This window comes from Equus asinus, chromosome 7 (genome assembly GCF_041296235.1).
Source record: "Equus asinus isolate D_3611 breed Donkey chromosome 7, EquAss-T2T_v2, whole genome shotgun sequence".
In the NCBI taxonomy this organism is placed as follows: domain Eukaryota; kingdom Metazoa; phylum Chordata; class Mammalia; order Perissodactyla; family Equidae; genus Equus; species Equus asinus.
In genome coordinates this window covers 25,700,973-25,719,383 of record NC_091796.1, presented here as the reverse complement: position 1 = coordinate 25,719,383, position 18,411 = coordinate 25,700,973, and the positions used below count along the sequence as shown (strand labels likewise).

Below are 18,411 nucleotides of genomic sequence, written 5' to 3'. Positions count from 1 at the left end.
CGGCACAAAAGGAAAGGCTTCTTTTGTGAGGTTTGAATTTCAACTGGTAGTTTAAAATGCTCTTTTTATTTAAGAAAATTGAATCAACCAAAGCTGCTTTCATTTCAAGGGAAAAAATTTATACTGAAGGAAAGATCCTATTAAAACCAGACAGATGAGTTCACCACTGTTTATGGTCTTCCAACCCCTATAAAACCTCATGAAAAGTCTACCTTGAGCCCACATGACATATGACATGTTCAGTAACCTACAACGATCACAGACTTTCTGGCACTGGGTTGCTTGCCTTGGTAAATTTTGAGCTCTCAAATCTGAGTTTCAGGAAAGCCTGGAGCTCACAATGAAGAATCGGCTCTGTTCTTCACGCCCCTTGCCTTGCCTGTCATAGTGCACCAGCATAGTCCAGATGCGGGGAAGGGGAGGAGACTTGCTATTAATAGTCAACTGTGGTACGTGAATCATGTGCAACGAAGCTGCTAAAAAATCACTCCACGAATAAACCAATCTAGGAAGCACGTACTGTGCTAGATGTCGTAAAAGACAAGTAGTAAGACAGGCTCCCAGGTTTTGGTCTGAGTGACGAGCTTCTCCAGGCTGTGTTGAATGACACAGTGAACGACCTCACCCTCTTTGGTTCAAGAAATCAGTTCGGGCCATCTCTGGTATGTTTTATGATCTAATCTGGGGAGGACTCTTTCCGAGGTTGGTAGAAAGAGCCTCAAAATGACCCCCTCAGAACAATAACAACAGGTACTAACTAGCATGTGCACAGTAGCTGAGACCGGATGGGGACCTACTGGGATTGCTACCTGGGAGACTGTGGCACGGAGAGATGCCACACAGATCCCTGAGGACCCACCTGTACTGCCAGCAGAGAAACATCTTTCAAACTCTGCTCGACCCCTTTGGCAAAAAAAGAAAGAAAGGAGACCCCAGGATTCTGGCTAAACAGCAGAAGCCATTGTGAGGTGTGAATTTCAACTGGTTATGCTCAAATGCTATCTTCTCTCCCTCCTGGCTTTACAGTTAAGCTTAAGGCACCAAGAAGTGAGTTAGGAGAACTGCTTTCCCTAACCCCACTCAGCATCACATAGAAAGGGTAAAGAGAGAATTTCAACAAGGCTGGGGCCAGGAGCGAGCTCAGGGTCCTCCTCTTAAGGACACAGAAGGCAGTGACTCCCATTTAGGAGCTTCAGCTCCTCTGGGGAGCTGCTGATGGTCTGCAAGTGGCATGCTCTCTAAGGCTCCATATAGATAAATGCAGATACACAACAGTGTCAGTGGCCTGCAAAAGGCTCCAAGTACTTTGTTAACACTGTATTAACATGATCCAACTCTTCAAATTTCAAGGAGTTTTCAATCTCCTTCAAAAAGTAGCTTAAAACTACCTTCTAGGAAACTGTCCCTTCCCACTACAGGACACTGTGACACCTTTCCATCCTCTCAATTCGGATGGACTCTGTTTCTCTTATCAGTTTATCTGCGGCTGTACTGCTGAGAGTTACAGGAACGAGGCACTGAAGAGCAGGTGCCACGCTGACACTACTCTAGGTTAAGAAGCACTGGTCTCCTATCTATACCCAGCAGACCCCTTCCCTGCCAAGTAGGTTCCAAGCCCCCAAACGGTCAGGGATTCTCTTTATGGAGAGTCAGACAAAGGGGCGTGTTCTGCCTCCCCACAGGATATCAAATGAGATAGGGCTGGTACAGAGAGAGATGCACGTAACTAGTTATACCACTGTTATTCTTTGTTGACAATTTATTGTCTATTATAATTAATGCAACTGATGTTTTGTGTCTACAGTGACTAAATATGATGTGGCGGTGAGGGCAAGGTATAGAAGAAAAAAAACTGACTGTGTGATGCCATTTTATCCTCAGAGGCTCCCACACATCAGGCCTAGTTCTGGCCCCTGGGGTGACACAGGGCAAGGTTGTCATTCATCCATCAGACACTTCCTGACATGCTTCTGCATGCCAGGAGCCTTGCCAGGGGCTGGGGGATGCAAAATGAACCAGGTTCAAGGTAGCTGCCATCAGAGAGTGTTCAGCCCAGCAGGAGTGAGGGCCGCATATGTAACAGTGAGAAGACTGGTAAGGGCCGTAGTAGATTTCTACAAAGCAGGGTTTCTCAGCCTTGGCACTACTGACATTTTGGGCTGGATAATTCTTTGCTGGGGGCAAGGTGGGGGTAATCCTATTGTCAGATGTTCAGCAGCATCCATGGCCTCTACTCACTAGATGCCAGTAACCCTGTCCCCCTACCCAGTTGTGACAACCAAAATGTGTTCATACATTTTCAAATGTCCCCCGTGGGCAAAATCGTCCCTTGATGAGAACCACTGCTATGAAGTGAATCAGAAGGAAAAGGAGATAAAGAGGACCACAGGTCCATAAGGTTTCACAGGGAGAGTGGGTCCTCTGAATCAGGCCGATGTGGGATTTCCCATGCAGCTGAGGGGATGCCCAGTCTAGGTGGAAAGAACAGCTGGTGCAAAGGTATGAAGGATGACGGCGTGGTTGGGAATGTGAATAGGTCTGTGATGCAGTAACTTATGGTTCGGGCAGTGGCATTGAGAAAGAGGAGGCTGGGTGGATAGAGGGAGTGAGAACCAGATTGCGAATGGCTTCTCTCCCTTTGTCCTCGGGATAACCTTTGAACTTCTCCATATGTCCCTAAAAAGGCACCTTAGCAGGGCCCAGCTTCTCCACACCCTCTAGTTTCTGCCTGAGTGTTCCCCTGTTCCTTTTGCCAAGCTCTCTCTTCCCCACTCTTCACTAGTTAATTTCTTCTCATTGTTTAGTTCTGGACTGTCACTCTTCCAGGAAGCCTTCCTATCCTGCAAGTGTGGGGTGGGGTCTGTGCTTAGTGCTCTGCTTTTACAGGGCCTGCACTTCCCTGGAGAGCCCCTGTCACTGCTTCCTCAACCTCCTGCTAAGCCTGGACCAGGGGCCTCAATGTGGACCAAGGGACCACACTGCCAGGCTGTCACATCATCAGATGTGACAGCTTTGGGGTGCTCAATGCCGGTACCCCAATGCTTGTTGAATGAATGAAGTATCCTGTAGATCTAATAAATGAGCCTTAGCTTTCCTCAGTCAAAAATAAGGGCTCCTTCCAGTCCTCTCCGCACCTTGGCCCCAAGAACAGGGGCAACCAGCCATTTACGCTCCCAGCAGGACAGAAGTTCCTTTTTCAAAGAATCTGATCACCCACGAGGAAGGACCTAAAGATGCTGACATTATTAATAATTTTCAAATGATGTTTTCTTCCAGAAGTCTCTTCTAGAAAACATAGGAAGTACGCTCTATGACATTGGTCTGAGCAGCATATTTTCAAGTCCCATGTCTGACCGGGCAAGGGAAACAAAAGAAAAAATGAACAAATGGGACTACATCAAACTAAAAAAGTTTCTGCACAGCAAAGGAAACCATCAACAAAACGAAAAGACAACCTAACAATTGGGAGAAGATATTTGCAAACCACATATCAGATAAGGGGTTAATATCCAAAATATACAAAGAACTCATACAGCTCAACCACAAAAAAACCAACAATCCAATTAGAAAATGGGCAAAAGATCTGAACAGAGATTTCTCCAAAGAAGAAATACAGATGGCCAACAGGCATATGAAAAGATGCTCAACATCATGAGCTATCAGGGAAATGCAAATCAAAACTACAATGAGGTATCACCTCACTCCGGTCAGAATGGCTATAATTAACAAGACAGGAAACAACAAATGTTGGAGAGGGTGTGGAGAGAAGGGAACCCTTGTTCACTGCTGGTGGGAGTGCAAACTGGTGCAGTGACTATGGAAAGCAGTTTGGAGTATCCTCAGAAAATTAAGGATGGATCTACCATATGATCCAGCTATTCCACTGCTGGGTATTTATCCAAAGAACTTGAAAACACAAAGGCATAAAGCTACTTGCACCCCTATGTTCATTGCAGCATTATACACAATAGCCAAGACTTGGAAGCAACCTAGGTGCCCATCAAGGGACGAATGGATAAAGAAGATGTGGTATTTATACATGATGGACTACTACTCAGCCATAAGAAATGATGAAATCCAGCCATTTGTGACAACATGGATGGACCTTGAGGGTATTATGCTGAGTGAAATAAGGGAGATGGAGAAAGTCAAATACCATATGATCTCACTCATAAGTAGAAGATAAAAACGACAAAAAAAAAAAAAACCCACATAGCATTGGAGATTGGACTGGTGGTTACCATTGGGGAAGGGGGGACAGGAGAGGGCAAAAGGGGTGATTAGGGTCATGACATGTGAAGGGATGCACTATAATTAGTGTTCGGGGGGTGAACATGATGTAATGTATCCAGAATTTGAAATATGATGTACATCCGAAAAAAATAATTAAAAAAAAAAAATAAGGGCTCCTTTAAAGTCTTTTGTTTTAAATGTGTTTAGAGTTGACTAAAACATCTAGAATACATGAGCTTATTTAATCAAACAATTCAAATTCAGGAGGCACATACAATATAAAACACTCTTCAAATGCATCTACTTTGCTATTATTGGAGGCAGTCCACCCCTCAATAACTTTATGTATGCCTTTCATTAGCTTGGCAAATAAAGTAGCTTTCACTTTCCTAGATGCACAAGTCAAGTCAGACTGAAAACCACCAGCAGAATAAACCACATGGTGCATGCCTCTACAGAATACAGCCCAGGGTGGAGCCTGAAGTGCAGGTCGACCTGATGCCAGGATCAGAAGGGCAGGACTCCAGTCGCCCTTGGCCAGGAACAAGGCTGGAACCTCTGAATTAGCTGACTATGGGGCAGGGTGTTCATAGCAGGCTGTGAAGTAACCGGACTGTACTATGGAACGAGGACTTTGCTTCCCCCGAACCACCCTCTGAATCTCAGACAGTCACAGAGCAGGTGGTCATCTGAGACGGCTTCCAAGATCCCTCACCTTCCTCATCACCTTCCTCTGCGAGTCCTACAGATAGTCAACGTCTCTCTGAAGTAGAACCCGTGATCTGATCAGTCCAGACTGCATGCCATCACCACTAGAGTGGACCTGAGACCCGCATTCCTACGAATGCAGCCTAAGGATCATGTAACTTCATTGCAACCACTTGTGACCTAAAATCTCAGCCAAGGCTACAGTTTGGGAGAGCCATGGTTAACAGCAAGTACCCGCTGAAGTCTTCTGTTGTATTTGAGCCTCGCTTCTTCCCTTCAAGGCTTTGATTCGAGAACACAGGCCTCTCATAAACTCGACTTTGTTATTCTAAGCCAGACATCAAAGTGGCATGGGGGCTTTGTTTTTCTTCCTCTCCTGAGCAGTTCTGGAGGTAGGCCCACTCTGCTCCTCAGTGCACCGCAGGAGGGATGGGCACCACACTCAGTTCCACATCCCAGCGAGGCAGAGAATGCTGCCCTCACTGTATTTCCTTAGGTACTGGCCACCCCCAGTCTTCTGAGCCAGCTGGCACGTGGAGAGTTTGCTTGCAGATGTGACAGGTGACAAACTTCTGCAGCCAAATGGCTTCCCTTTTGTTGTCAGGGATGTGGCTGCAGTGAGAGACTCAACAACACAGACCAGGCGGGCGTGTTTCCCTCAGCAGGATCAATAACACCTTGGCTAGGGTTTGGGACTCATTAAACATGGCTCAGCAGCTCCAGTTTTTGGGGGGGGATCTTCTAACTCTTGCAGGCAATATTAGTGGGAGTGATTTACTTCTGAAAAGTTATTTGGGACAGATCATCAGAACCAACACTGGGGTGAATCCTGTTACTATCAGTCTAACTTAGTCCCTGTGTAAGCTGAATGAAACAGATGCCCCAGCTCCACAAGCAAGAACTGCCTTGAACAGTTAATCTCTGGGGATACAAGGCAGCTCTGGGCTTTTGGTTTTGTTTTGACTTATTTTTTCAAGTAGGGTAGTTGTACTGTAAAAAGAGCCAATTACAAGGTTTCTAGCAGAAAACCATGGGACAAGTAGATTTGATGCCTATCAGGAAAGGCTCGTCTGCCCCCTGTTGCGTGCTGTGTCCTCTGTCCTCAATGCTGTGTATCTACCATCTAATAAAAAGTTATAGGCATGGCCCGTGGAAGGGACAGCACTTCTAATTCTGCAAAGTCCTGTAAAGTCCTGTTCCCTGGGAGTAAGGGAAATAAGCATGAATACCCTATATAAATGGGAAGTTATTTAGTCAATGGGAAATGGGCCTAAGAAGAGAGAGAAGAGGAGGAGTAGACAATGCATAGACGACTGTGCAGAAATGAAATTGGAACTCACCTGGGACACATGGCCGTGTTAGGCATGTACACAAGTTGGAGAAATAAAACCCAGGGTGGGCGCTCTCACTGCTGTAGGGAAGGGAAGTGTCTGCCCACCACTCAAAGAAGAGCCCCGGCAGCGTCTAGACCCCCAGCCTGGCATCATGGCTGCTACTTTTTTATTTTTTATCCTTTCTTTTCTTTCTTTCTTTTTTTTTTTTTGAGAAAGATTAGCCCTGAGCTAACATCTGCTGCCAATCCTCCTCTTTTTGCTGAGGAAGACTGGCCTTGGATAACATGCGTGCCCATCTTCCTCTACTTTATATGTGGGATGCCTACCACAGCATGGCTTGCCAAGCGGTGCCACATCTGCACCCGGGATCCGAACTGGCGAACCCTGGGCAACTGAAGTGGAACATACGCACTTAACCGCTGAGCCACCAGGCCGGCCCCCATGGCTGCTACTTTTGTTATTCAGCAGCACTGTGCCAGGACACAAGGCCAGGAATGCGGATGGAGTCCAGGTAGGTTACAGCAGAGTTCATGAACTCTGCGAAGTTACAGGCTAGTTGGGGGAATAGTAAACCAATATTTATTGAGGTTTTACTATGTCCCAGGCACAGTTAAAAATTTACATAATACATTTGAGGTAGGTAGCATCAACATTTGCTTGTAAGGAAACTAAGAAAAGTTAGAGAGTTTGCCAAAGGTCACCCACCAGGCAAGGGCACAGCTGGGCTTTGCCCTGAGCAGTCTGGGTTGAGGCCCAGGCTCTTGACCACTAGGCCACCCTGTGTCCTGACAGTTCAGAAGGCTGACATGTGAAGAACAGTGGTGTAGACAGCCTGGAGCATGCCTCAAATGATGGGTTCCGACAGCCAGAGCTGCAGGAAGAGGTTCAGGGCAGGAGGGAACTGGTGCATGCTACAGGGGCCAACTGCCCAAGACAGTTGTTCATCACACTTGAGGCTTCACAGCTAATGTTGCCTTCAAGGTCAGAGATCCTTCCTGATGTGACTCCACCACCCTCCTACCCTTCTCCTTGCTCTCTCCACCTCAGCCCACTGGCCTCTTTGTTGGTCCTCAAACCCTCCCAGCCTACGCCCCCCTCAGGGCCTGTGCACCTGCTGTTACCTTTGTCACCTGCTCCCTAGAAATCCTCCTGGCTCACCCCTCACCTCAGTCAGGTGCCTCCTCAGGGAGACTGTCTCTGGCCATCATAAATGAAACCACAGAGGTTGCTCTCTACTCCCTTTACTCTGCTTTATTTTTCTTCCTAGCACATGATGGATAATTTGCATTTGATTCCTGTCTGTACATTCTCCTATAACCCCCAAATATTTAAGCTCTACAAGAACGAGAAGGATTTTAAAAAATTGTTCACTTTTGCTCCAGTGAGTAGAACAGTGCCCAACACATACAGGCACTCAATAAATATCTGGTGAATGAATGGAGGGCCCCGAGCTCCAGGATTTTTGCAGTAAGACAATGTCCTCCCATAGAGGTGGAGTGGGGTCCTCTTTCTCACAACCATCAGCCTCCTTATGAGCCATGAATCCTGGAGCCACAGAGAACACAACTCTGAGTTGTAGATGGCAAAAGAAGTCTTGCTCTGCATCTCTGGGGAGAAGGCTCCCAACATTCCTTCTGAGAATCCCACTACCCCCTGGTCAGCCTCTCTGATTCTATTTGGAAAAACCCCAAACTTTATACTGGAACTACTCAACGTAACCAACTAGTGACTGGTGGTTCTTTGACTGAAGACACGATACAAAGCACAACCCTAACCTCACAAATGGAAAGCTCTGGACCTGGAGACTGCTCTTCATCCCTGATGAGTGCCAAGGACCCTCACTCAGAGCCAAGTGCCTGGCTATGAGCTGCTCTTCCTCACCCACCCGAAACCCTGCACCAAGCCAGGCCTCACCGGCCTCACCAAGCAGGTTCAGACCTTCTGACCAGATTCTGGATAATGAGCCATTGCCTCTGTGCCAAGGGCGGTCCTGGGAGCCACGTCTCTTTCATTAGGGAAACAAAACAGCTCAGCTGTACAAGACAGCACAGCTGTACAAGACAGTCAGCATAGCGATCACTGATAGCTTTAAAAGAGAACAAAGCACACACATTGCACAGGCTAAAAGCAAGACTAAAGGTCAGGCATGGACTGCTCTGGGGAGAGGCCACAACAACGGATATCTTTAGTAGGAAGGGTGTCAGCTAACTTGTGTGGCTGGGGTGGAGGTGGGGCTGCCCCAGGCTCTGCAGACACAGGAATGAATTCCTGTCCTCAGGGAGACCTGGCCTCCCACAGCTCAAGGCAGTGTAGCTACGTGGCCTGATAATGAAGATTGTCAGGTGGGGAGCCCAGAGTTTTCCAGGATGCCAGTTCCAGTACAGCACTTGCTGACAGAAGTAGCAAATGCATTAATTAAACATCTACCAGCAGTTGGCTCCCTCACGTGCTTCGCCTGTCTCATCAATCTCGCTCAAGGCGGAGTAGCCCCCGGACAAGCCTGAGAGGGAACCAACTGTCTGATTACTCAGCATTTACGATTGGACACAGTGCCTTAGATAAATATTAAACCCTGAATAGGCACAGAAGACGAAGCGGGGAAAAAAAGCCAGCCCCCCTACCTGCCCCTCACCCAGTCCCAGAATAAAAAGGTTCTGAAAACCCTAGGGAAGGAGGAAACTTTGCTTCCACTTTTTCTCTTCCTGGAAAGAGATGGACACCGCACTTGACGCTGCATCTTCGGCCAGGCTCTCTCATGTTACTAACTTGGGATCTGCCTGTGTTTGGAGTCGGGAAGGTGCTTTTCTCGCTCTGCCTCTGAGCCTGTTGTTCCCCTTCTAGCACTGTCCTTAAATTTTTTTTCTTGCCAGTTCCAAGCTCTCATTGTATTTAAGCCCTAGGTCAACACCCTCCTAAGAAGCAGTAACTTTTTTCAAGGAGAAGAGGAGGAGTTGCTTCTCTTCTTTGCTCTGCCAAGGAAGATTTTCATAGTATAAACCCTTAGGCTCCTTTGCTCGGAGACTTGGATATTTTAAAAGTGTTGAGTCCCCAAATCCCAGTGCCCCAGGGGAAGCAGGGAAGGAAACTGAGGAGTTGATGAGTCAAGTGGTCAAGTAGAGACAGGAGAGACCCGGTTTTGTGGGTGCCCTGGGTGAAGAGACTGCCCACGGTCTCATCCGACGGGCACACACAAGCAGGGAACAGATTTTTCTTTCCTCCCAGTGTCACCAATCTCAAGAGTTTCCAGTTCTAAGCTTGGCCTCTTCTCTCTGCCTTTGGATTGCATCTTCTTGTGTTTTATTCACATAGAAGGGTTACCATCTATCTGTTCCCAAGGATCGACAGACGAGTGTGGAAGTCCATGGTTTGTAGGTTCTAGGCTTGTAGCTACATTTTAACAGTAGTGTCCTAGCACCACAAGCTTCATCCCAAAGAATGAAGTCCACTTCGCGCCTTGTGCTGGGTGAAGGGCAGGTTTATCTGGGCAACACGCTGCGGGGAGGGGCCTTTGCTGTGCCAGGCTGCTTGCACCAGGAAGTCCCGTGTCTTACTTTCTTCATCACCTAATCCCCTCGTGGATCCCATGTCTGACCCCTGGGAAATCCCCGAGATCCGGAGAAATCAGTGGCTGACAGGACTGCAGTTCCGCCTGGGACAGGAAAATGACGTACGCAAACCCTACACGAGCTGCCTCTGCAGGCTGTCATCTCAAATGGCAGACTGCATGTTTCCCAGCTGGGTCTGAGGGCTCATCCCAGGAGAAGGTAATGGGGCAGAGGAAGACAGAGTCACTACAGAGCAGGGCTGAGGTCCTTTTTCCTTCTAGAAGCCATCAAATACAATCTTATGGAGTTGGCCAAATGCAAGTCCAGAAGGGGCCTTAGAGATGATCTAGACCAACTTTTTTGTTTTTAAACAGATGAGGGAACTAAGGCCAGTGAGATTTCCCACACGCACTTGGTCTTGGCAGAGCAGGGATGAGAATCTGGAAATTCTCATGTCTACCCGAGGACACTTTTCGTGGCAGCATTTGGCCTGCCCCAATTTTTAAGTGCTGAAGGTTGTTATTCCAACATTAGGAACACTGAATCCCCCCTCCTTAGATTCTCAACCCATTGTAACTCTCAGGGATGGATGGGTACCAATCAAGTGGGCAATGTGTTAGGTGACCTGTCGGTCATTGTAGAGATGCCGGAAAGGGCAGCAGTGTCCCAAGTCCGTGGAAGGCTCTCCAGTGGCATATGGGACTTCCCTGGTTTGAACAGCTATTTGGGGAGTGGAGAAGGGAATGTCTGTATCCTGGCTTTTAAGATGCAGGTGTGGGGGCTGATCCCAGGAAGCACTATTTTATGGGGTGGAGAGGAAACCTACGGAGCATACCAACCAGAGTGGGCAAGTCAAGCTGAAACTATCAACACTTAAACTTGAGGCAAATTCCCCAAATCCTGATGATTTATTATAGAGAGGAATGTCTAGAGGATGCCTGTAATCCTTGCAGGCAACCTCAAGAAGAAAAGCCACTACCTCTGTACCATCTCTCTTGTCAACAAAGACTCAAGCCACAGAGCTGACTTGGTGGCTAACTCTAGATTGTCAGTAAGATGCCCAAAGCTAGCCATTGTGCATCCCTCTCAGGGGCTGACAAAGTGTTCAGCTAGTGGCAGAAACTCAATCAATACTTGGTAGGTTAATGGACATGTGCTTGTGTGGGCTCCCCCAAAGCAAGGGCACTTTATATCTAAACACAGAGGGATGGTTAGTCTGTGGGCACGAGCCCCAGGGAAGTCCATGGCAATTTCACAGCTTGAAGAAGAAACCACCTCAGAGAGGGTGCTGTAAGCCAGCCCACTGCCAAGCCCCACCTCTGGCCTCGCCATACCTGTCTCAGCTCATCGTTCTCCCTGGTGTGGGCATCCTCCAGGATCTTGCGCTCTGAGTGGGCCCTCTCCAGCTCAGTCCGCAGGGTCTCGACCTCCTCCTGCAGCCTCAGGCTGCCGTCCTCACCTTGGCTCTGCTGGTAGTGGCCCAGCTCCTTCTTCAGCTTCTCCACCTCCATGGTGTATGTGGAGGTGACCGCCGACAGCTGCTCCGACAGTGTCTTGAACTCTTTGTTCTGCGGACAGCAAACAGGGAGAGGGAGAACAGGTGGACAACAAGGTTATTTGGGCAGGAAAACACATGAAGACAATTAAAAAGGGAGCTTCCAAGGTGGAATTAAACCTCACCATCACTGCACACTTGAGTGCTTTCCTGGCATCTCCCTGACAAAACTCTGCTGTGAGCCTGGGAGAAACACAGGAAAACAAAAACACCAGTTCTGCTGTTTAGGGAGCATTCACAAGCAGCGGCAGAGCTGGGAGCTGGCTAACAGCAGTCAGCCTCTATGCCTGGCTGGAGAGATCTCACGCCTGGTTTTTCAGTTGTGGGAAATGCGTGGCTGGCTTCCGGGGTCTGCAGCCTTTGCTTTGCAGCTTTCCCCTGCTCTTTCACACTGGGCCCTCCTGCCCTTGGACTCGCTGCACAAAGAGCTGCAACCTAATCGCCGGCTCCGAGACAAAGGACCCCTTCAGCATCCCCTCTTCCAAGGAGGCCTCCATGGGGCCTCGGGATTCCTCTCACCACCTGTTAGCTTACCCATAAGACTCTGACTCCAGAAACTGATGCCCTGGCAGAATCTGTCCGTGGTGTTCTCCTGCATCTTGGGTACCCAATCATGTACCCACTCAAGCGATAGGTAAGTGGGAAGCATTCCCCATGTGCCTGGTACAGGTATGGAGGGGGCCTGGGAAGTGGACTGTAGATGAGCTCACACAGAAGAAGCACTGAGCACCTGGGGCCGGTGTCGAGTGCTAGCGCACACATGGGCAGAAACTAGTGCTGCAGGAGTTGAGAGTATCAGCTGAAGGCGGTCAGCGGGGAAAGTGGAGAGGAAGAAGCAGCGTTCTCTAAATAATCAAGCAGGCAACAAAGCCATTGATTATTCTCCACGGCTATTCTCTGCAGAAGCTCCAAGTAGAGTAGAGCTATTGGCTACAATACCAATATGCTGGGGCATCAGCAATCAATTACTAATTCACATCAGAAATTAAGCTTCATGGAAAGCAGGGAAGAACAGCAACAGAACAGCTGTTGAACCCAGTACAACACCATGCACGCCGTGGGACCTCAAGGCTGAGACCTGCTGTCAGTGTTCAAGCAGTACATTTCCACATTGATGTAGCAGACAGAGATCCTCCCAGTCTGTGGAAATCTCCCAGTTACAACCTGGTAAGCCCTTATATTTGGTTTGCAAGTTAGCCTTGCTCTAAGTAATCACAAATAAGAAATCTAATTACGCACCATCTGTTTAAAAAAAACCCAATATCATCTCTACTGTCCTCCCTGGTCTGGGCCCACCCTGCAGGGTGAAGGGTCACTACACAAGTGGAGTGGAGTTCAGGAAGGGAACATGTGCCAGACTGGGCACCTTGACTTCTCTCCACTCTGGGTTGGAAGTGAGGTTCAGCCCAACTGCCATCTCCAGGTGGCACAGGCTGGGTCAGATCACCAGGAGATGGGGGAGGAACGGTCTGGTGCGGGGTCTGGAGAGAGGCACAAATGTGGTGGTGGCAGGGGCATGGGCACATCCTGCTACCCTGGAAGATTCTCAGGGAGAACTATGTTCTGCAGATAGGCAGATGACGGCATCCTGCTATGGACAAAGACGACACCCCAGGACTCTGACGCAAAGACAAAGTGTCTAGGACACCCAGGCTGAGAGCAGGCTCAGGGAAGTCTGGGAGTTAAGAGTGGCTGGAGTCAGACAGGCCTGCGTTCAGATCTCAACTTCATCCTTGTTCAGTTGCATATGTCTGATCAGTTTCATTCCACCTCTCTGCACCCTGGTTTCCCCATGAGTAAAACAGGGATAACAGTAACTCTTTCCTCATAGGGTTGGTATCAAGAACTCAGGGAGACCAAGTGCTTAGTTGCTGCCTGGCACACAGGAAGTGCTATCCTCATCTTGCGTTCTCTAAGGGGTCCCTTGGAGAGATGCTCTGAACTCTTGGCTTGTTGCTCGGGGTGTGGGTGGGGAGATTCCTAACAGCAGAACCTGGGCAGGTCCTGATTTCATCATGATTGGCATCCAAAAATAATCATGGGGATTCATTGCAGCTGTCCATTTTGTGTTCTGGATGTATGATTTTAGAAAGGAAGACCCCAGAAGGGCCGTGTGTTTCCAGCCTCCTCCTCATACCTGTAGGTGCCTATGGCTGTGCAGCCAAGCCTAGCACGGGGTGGCATGGGGCACTTGCTCCCTCATAGACCCCAGAAACCCTCCCTGCGATGGCAGGCTAAGCTCCTCAGAGCTGCCTCTATCAGTGTGACCCAGAAACCTGGCTGGCTCTGTCCTGAACCAGTGGGAGCGTTTTCTTGATGCTAGTGGGCTGGAGATTTCTAAACAGACCTCTGTTGTCCTTGGGCTCCTCAGACATCCTGAGAGGATGCTCATTCTGCCCCTACTGCCAAAGGGCACAGATCTGTCCTCAACTGGCAACAAGGAACCTGTCTGGGAAGGTAACTTGAGACTCTCTGCTATTGTTACTTTTTCAAAAACTTGTTTTTTTCTCTCAAAGGTTTGCCTAGGCAAGACCTTTTTATGCTTGAAATGTTTTCCCCACCTGAAGGATATGGCAACCAACCGTTCCTCTGGTCAGTGATCCCCAGGCCACTGCTGGCTTCTATAGCACTTTTGTGCAAACCAGAAAAGGCAGTGTCTCCAGGGGGATGAGCTCCACAGAGCTGCCCCTCTGGGTGGACACAGCCCCAGGGGAGCACAGCTTGGAACGGAGGCGACTCCTTCCTTAGGGCAGCACTGCACCAGGGCTCATGGTCAGATGAGCAGAGTGTGGGCTGGATTTTAGCCCTACTTGTCCCCAAAGCCAGTCACCCTGTGCAGAGCACAACCTTTAGAACTGTACACAAGAGGCTCTGAGTGGTTCCCAACCAATGGTCTATAGACCCCTGGACGGAGGGGGAAAAATCATTCTAAGAAAGCCTGCAACGTGAAAAAGAACACATTCCATACACAGTACTAACACTTACTGGGTGCTTACTATGGGGCAGGCACTGGGCTATGTGATTCACATATATTAACTCATTCACTCAAAAAAAAAATCCTATGTTCTAAAGCTGATTAATATCCACATTTCACAGTTGAGAAAACTGAGGCACAGAAGGCCAAAAAGCTGTGACTCATAACATACTATTTTTCAAGTGTATGTGGATGCTTTTGTGAGTCATAAAATATTAATTTAACATATTTACTGAGTGTATACTAAGTGCACTGAATCAAATTGATTTAAAAGGCTACTGACTGAATCCTTATGTTTGGGTCATATTTCTTCAAACAAAATATATTTAAATATAGCCTTATACTCATAAAGGCCTGGGAAATATGACTCTCATTATTAAAAAAATCATAGGTGCAACTGGCCTAGTCACTTTACACATTGTGCTTGAACAAAGCCAGACTGGTAGAGAGCTGAGTTCACAGGTTATATCATTTTGGCTGAAAAATGTCACGCCATAGGCCTACACCAGGAACACTGTAAGAAGTGGTCCTAGGAACTGTCACTGTATTTATTGCTGAAGGATATTGTGCAGGATGTGCCTTATTACATCACAGATGATGAAAACCCACAGGAAAAACATCTCAGCACCAAGGACAGCTCCGATCCTCCTAAACTACTTTAGTTCTCTTTCAACAACTTTCAAGTGATCCTATTTCCTTCTTTCTGTTGTTTATTTGGGAACTTGGCACCAAATTTGTGTTTCCTAATTGGGTGCACAAAATCTTAGATGTACATTTTGGGTGCTTTCGGTTTCCTCCTTCTCTGACTTCTTGAGAGCGAGGACACTTGTTTCAAAGGCATCCTCGACCCCCAGGTGAGGCCTGGGCTGGGAACCACTCCTTTAGCCACATCATGGTATCAGTGAATTTTTGAGCTAGAAGTTACCTTAGAAATCTTAGGCCAATCCCCTCCAAAGAACAAAAGGCCCAGTTAGAGATTCGGCCATAATCTCAAGCTGTCATCTCTGGTTGCAAATATAAGTGAGGCAGAACTCAGGTCTCTGTCCAGCTGGGACTTCGTCCACAACCCCACTCTGCTCTGACAAACCCCTTGGGATGCCTTCACCTATGGTGATCCCTGGCATACGTGTATCCTCTCCTTCTGACTTAAGAACCCTGTGTGTCAGGGAAGCAGCTGCCCGAGTTGTCTCCAGGTATCACAGAAAGAACGGAAACCCATTCACGTCCAAACGGCTGGCCCCATCTGCTAAGAGACTGCACTAAGACAAGAATCTGAAGAGCTGGTGCTCCAGATTATGCTGATGCCTCCTCTCACGACAGAGCGCCAAGCATGTTCTTTGACACCGGGCCACACGCCCCACTGTAAAAGGCCAGCCAGTCCAAGGAGGATGCTTTCTGTATAAGAATGAACCCAAAATAAGCCTAAGAGTCTCCCCTAGACTGAGGAATTCTCACATGTCCCAAGAGTCTCCCAGTGGGCAGACATCTTATGATTTGGTTGGAGGTGGCAGAACGTACTCCGGAACCAGACTGCCAAGTTTCAATCCCAGCTGTCCTACTTATTAGCTGTGTGAACTTGGGAAGGCTATTTAACCTCTCTGTGCCTCAGTTTAAAACGGGAATAATATTACCTCATAGGGTTGTGGTGAGGATTAAATGAGTTAATACATAAGAACTGCGCCTGGTACCTACTCGGGCATCATGGGGAGGGGTTCAAGAAAGCAAGATCCAGTCTACCCCTCCTGCCTCTTCTGATCACCCTCTGCAGACAGGGCACCCTGCCCAGGGTGGGTAACACCTGCCACCACTCACAGATGTTTGCCAAGCAGGAAGCTTAAGGCAAAAAGCTCTTTTTAAAAATAGGCCTTTTAAATCTGCTTCTCTTTGATGTTCAGTCACGTGGATTGTAAAATACCAGATTTATTTTTAACCTCTCAAATCACTTCAGAAACCAGCAATGCCAATGCAGGGCCCTATGGCTGGAAACCCAGGGGTAGCTGGTGGTACAAGGGCTCCTTGTAGGGTACAGTGGTGCCAACAAGGCCTACTCGTCCCTCTTAACTATACACTTTGCTTGGAAGGTTTATTGGCAAAATTTGACTATGCAAATGTCTTTTCTGGCCAGATATCAACAGTCACAATAATAATAATAAAAATCTTGTCATCTTTGTGTTTGCATTTTTCAAATGGCCAGTCCCAGAGACCAGACCTTCTCCTTTCCACTCCTGTCCCTCTGAGCAGCTGTGCCTTCCCGTCTTGACCTGGCCTATCACTGCAGGCTAATAGGGCACAGGTCCTGAGCACCCTACAACCAAGCACTGAGTTTTCCTGCTTCCCCACTAGGGAGCCAAGCCAATCCAGACACCCTCTAGAACTCACAGAGAACAGAAACATCCAGGGTGATGCTCTCTTCTCAGGAAGCCTCGTCTTTTGCAAGAGCAGAGAAGCAGGAACATTTGACTGCTATCTGTGCACTGCTTTTGGGCTCCTGTTTGGGGCAGCTGGTTTAGGTATAAAATGGCTCATTTATTTTCTCGCCCTACTGGGATCAAGAAAACCTTAAAAAATGCCTGGCATAGAAGACAAACAATAAAACCAAGTCACCTCCAAGGCAATGCCTGGTGGCCCCCACTCTGATTCTCCTTCTTCTTCCACACCCCTACATCAGGTATAGTCTTCGCGTTCTCTCTCTCCCTTTCCTCTCTCAGGAGGCACCTGAAACTCTCCGGGCACTGCAGAAGCCAGCTCTTGCGGTCATCTTAATACTCCGCATGAGTCAAGTGACAATGTGTCTGCTTTCAACTCCAGGAACCCATCTTAGCAAGTACATAGAAAAGGAATGACTCTTCAGTGATGGCCCTGGTCACTCCAGCCTCTGATTCTGTCATCGCATCTCCTTCTCCAAATCTGACCCTCTTGCTTGTCTCTTACGAGGACCCTTGTGAATATACTGGGCCCATTCAAATAATTCAGGATCATCTCCCCATCTCAAGATCCTCAACTTAATCACATCTGCACAGTCCCTCTTGCCATGTAAGGTAACATGTTCACAGGCTCTGGGGATTAGGATGTGGGCATCTTTGGCGGCCGTTATTCTGTCTGCCATAATCAGTAGCCATTCCTGCTGAGTGGGGCAATACCCTGAGGACATCTGTGCTCTCTTGGGTCTCCGGCATATGCAGTTCCCTGAGGAAGCTATGGGCCTTCTCCAACATGCCCTTGGAGTCCCAACACAGCCCCCTACCCCTGGTGGGAGCTCCAGACACTGACCTGGTCATCGATCTTCCGCTGCAGCTGGACCACCTTGTTCTCCATGCCCACGTTGAGGCGTTTCAAGTGCTCTGCTGAGCGGGCCTCGATCTTGAGGGCCTTCAGCTCCCTCTTGGCCTTGAGCCTTCGGAAGGCGCACTGGATGACAATGGCCGCGCCTCGCAGCTGCTGGAAGCGTCTGCGTGCCATCCAGCCCCGCACATGCTTCTGGATGATGGTGGCCTTGTGCTCCCTGAGGACCTGTGAGAGACAAAGCCTGGTGGGTTTGTACTGCAGGATGGGAATAAGGGAGGCTCACATGCTGCCCAGAGGAGGTGAGAGCCGAGGTCAGCCTCGGTTTCAGGAGCTTCAGAGAGGACATGACTCCCTAAGACTTACGGTTTTAGTGGCCATTCGTTTTATGAACAAGTTTTAACTAGTTTGACTAGTACCTGTTGGGAATCAGCTATCAAACTCTTGTTTTTAGTTTTTTTTTACTTTTTGTTTTATTAGTTAGGAAACCACAGTCTAAAAACCTCAACCTTGGAGGGACCCAAAGATTATCCAGCTGACATCTCCCCATTCAACAGAGTTGGATCCCATCCTCATGATGGTGACCTAGAGACAAAGAAAGACTCTCTACTGAGAGTCCACAATGGGTTAATGGCCTACAGTTACAAACTTAGCTCATAATTCACTGTGTTTTTTCCTACCAAGTTAAAAACTACTCAGAAAATTAAAGCCATCAATGTTCTAGCCCTAATACCCTGCAAAATAAATGTTCATGGAATCAACAAGCAAAAACACTCAAAG

The 18,411-nt window shown here is 48.1% G+C and overlaps 1 protein-coding gene across 1 annotated transcript in view; it reads right to left on the bottom strand.

Moving 5' to 3' along the window:
• The window catches only part of MYO5B (myosin VB), a 347,774-nt gene that overhangs the window by 49,405 nt on the left and 279,958 nt on the right, over positions 1–18,411 (bottom strand). Inside the window, exons 21-22 of the mRNA XM_044774721.2 lie at positions 17,620–17,859; positions 11,155–11,388 (exon numbers count right to left, since the gene is read on the bottom strand). Of these exons, the coding sequence (XP_044630656.2) occupies positions 11,155–11,388; positions 17,620–17,859 (474 nt within the window). The remainder of the gene's footprint in view (positions 1–11,154; positions 11,389–17,619; positions 17,860–18,411) is intronic.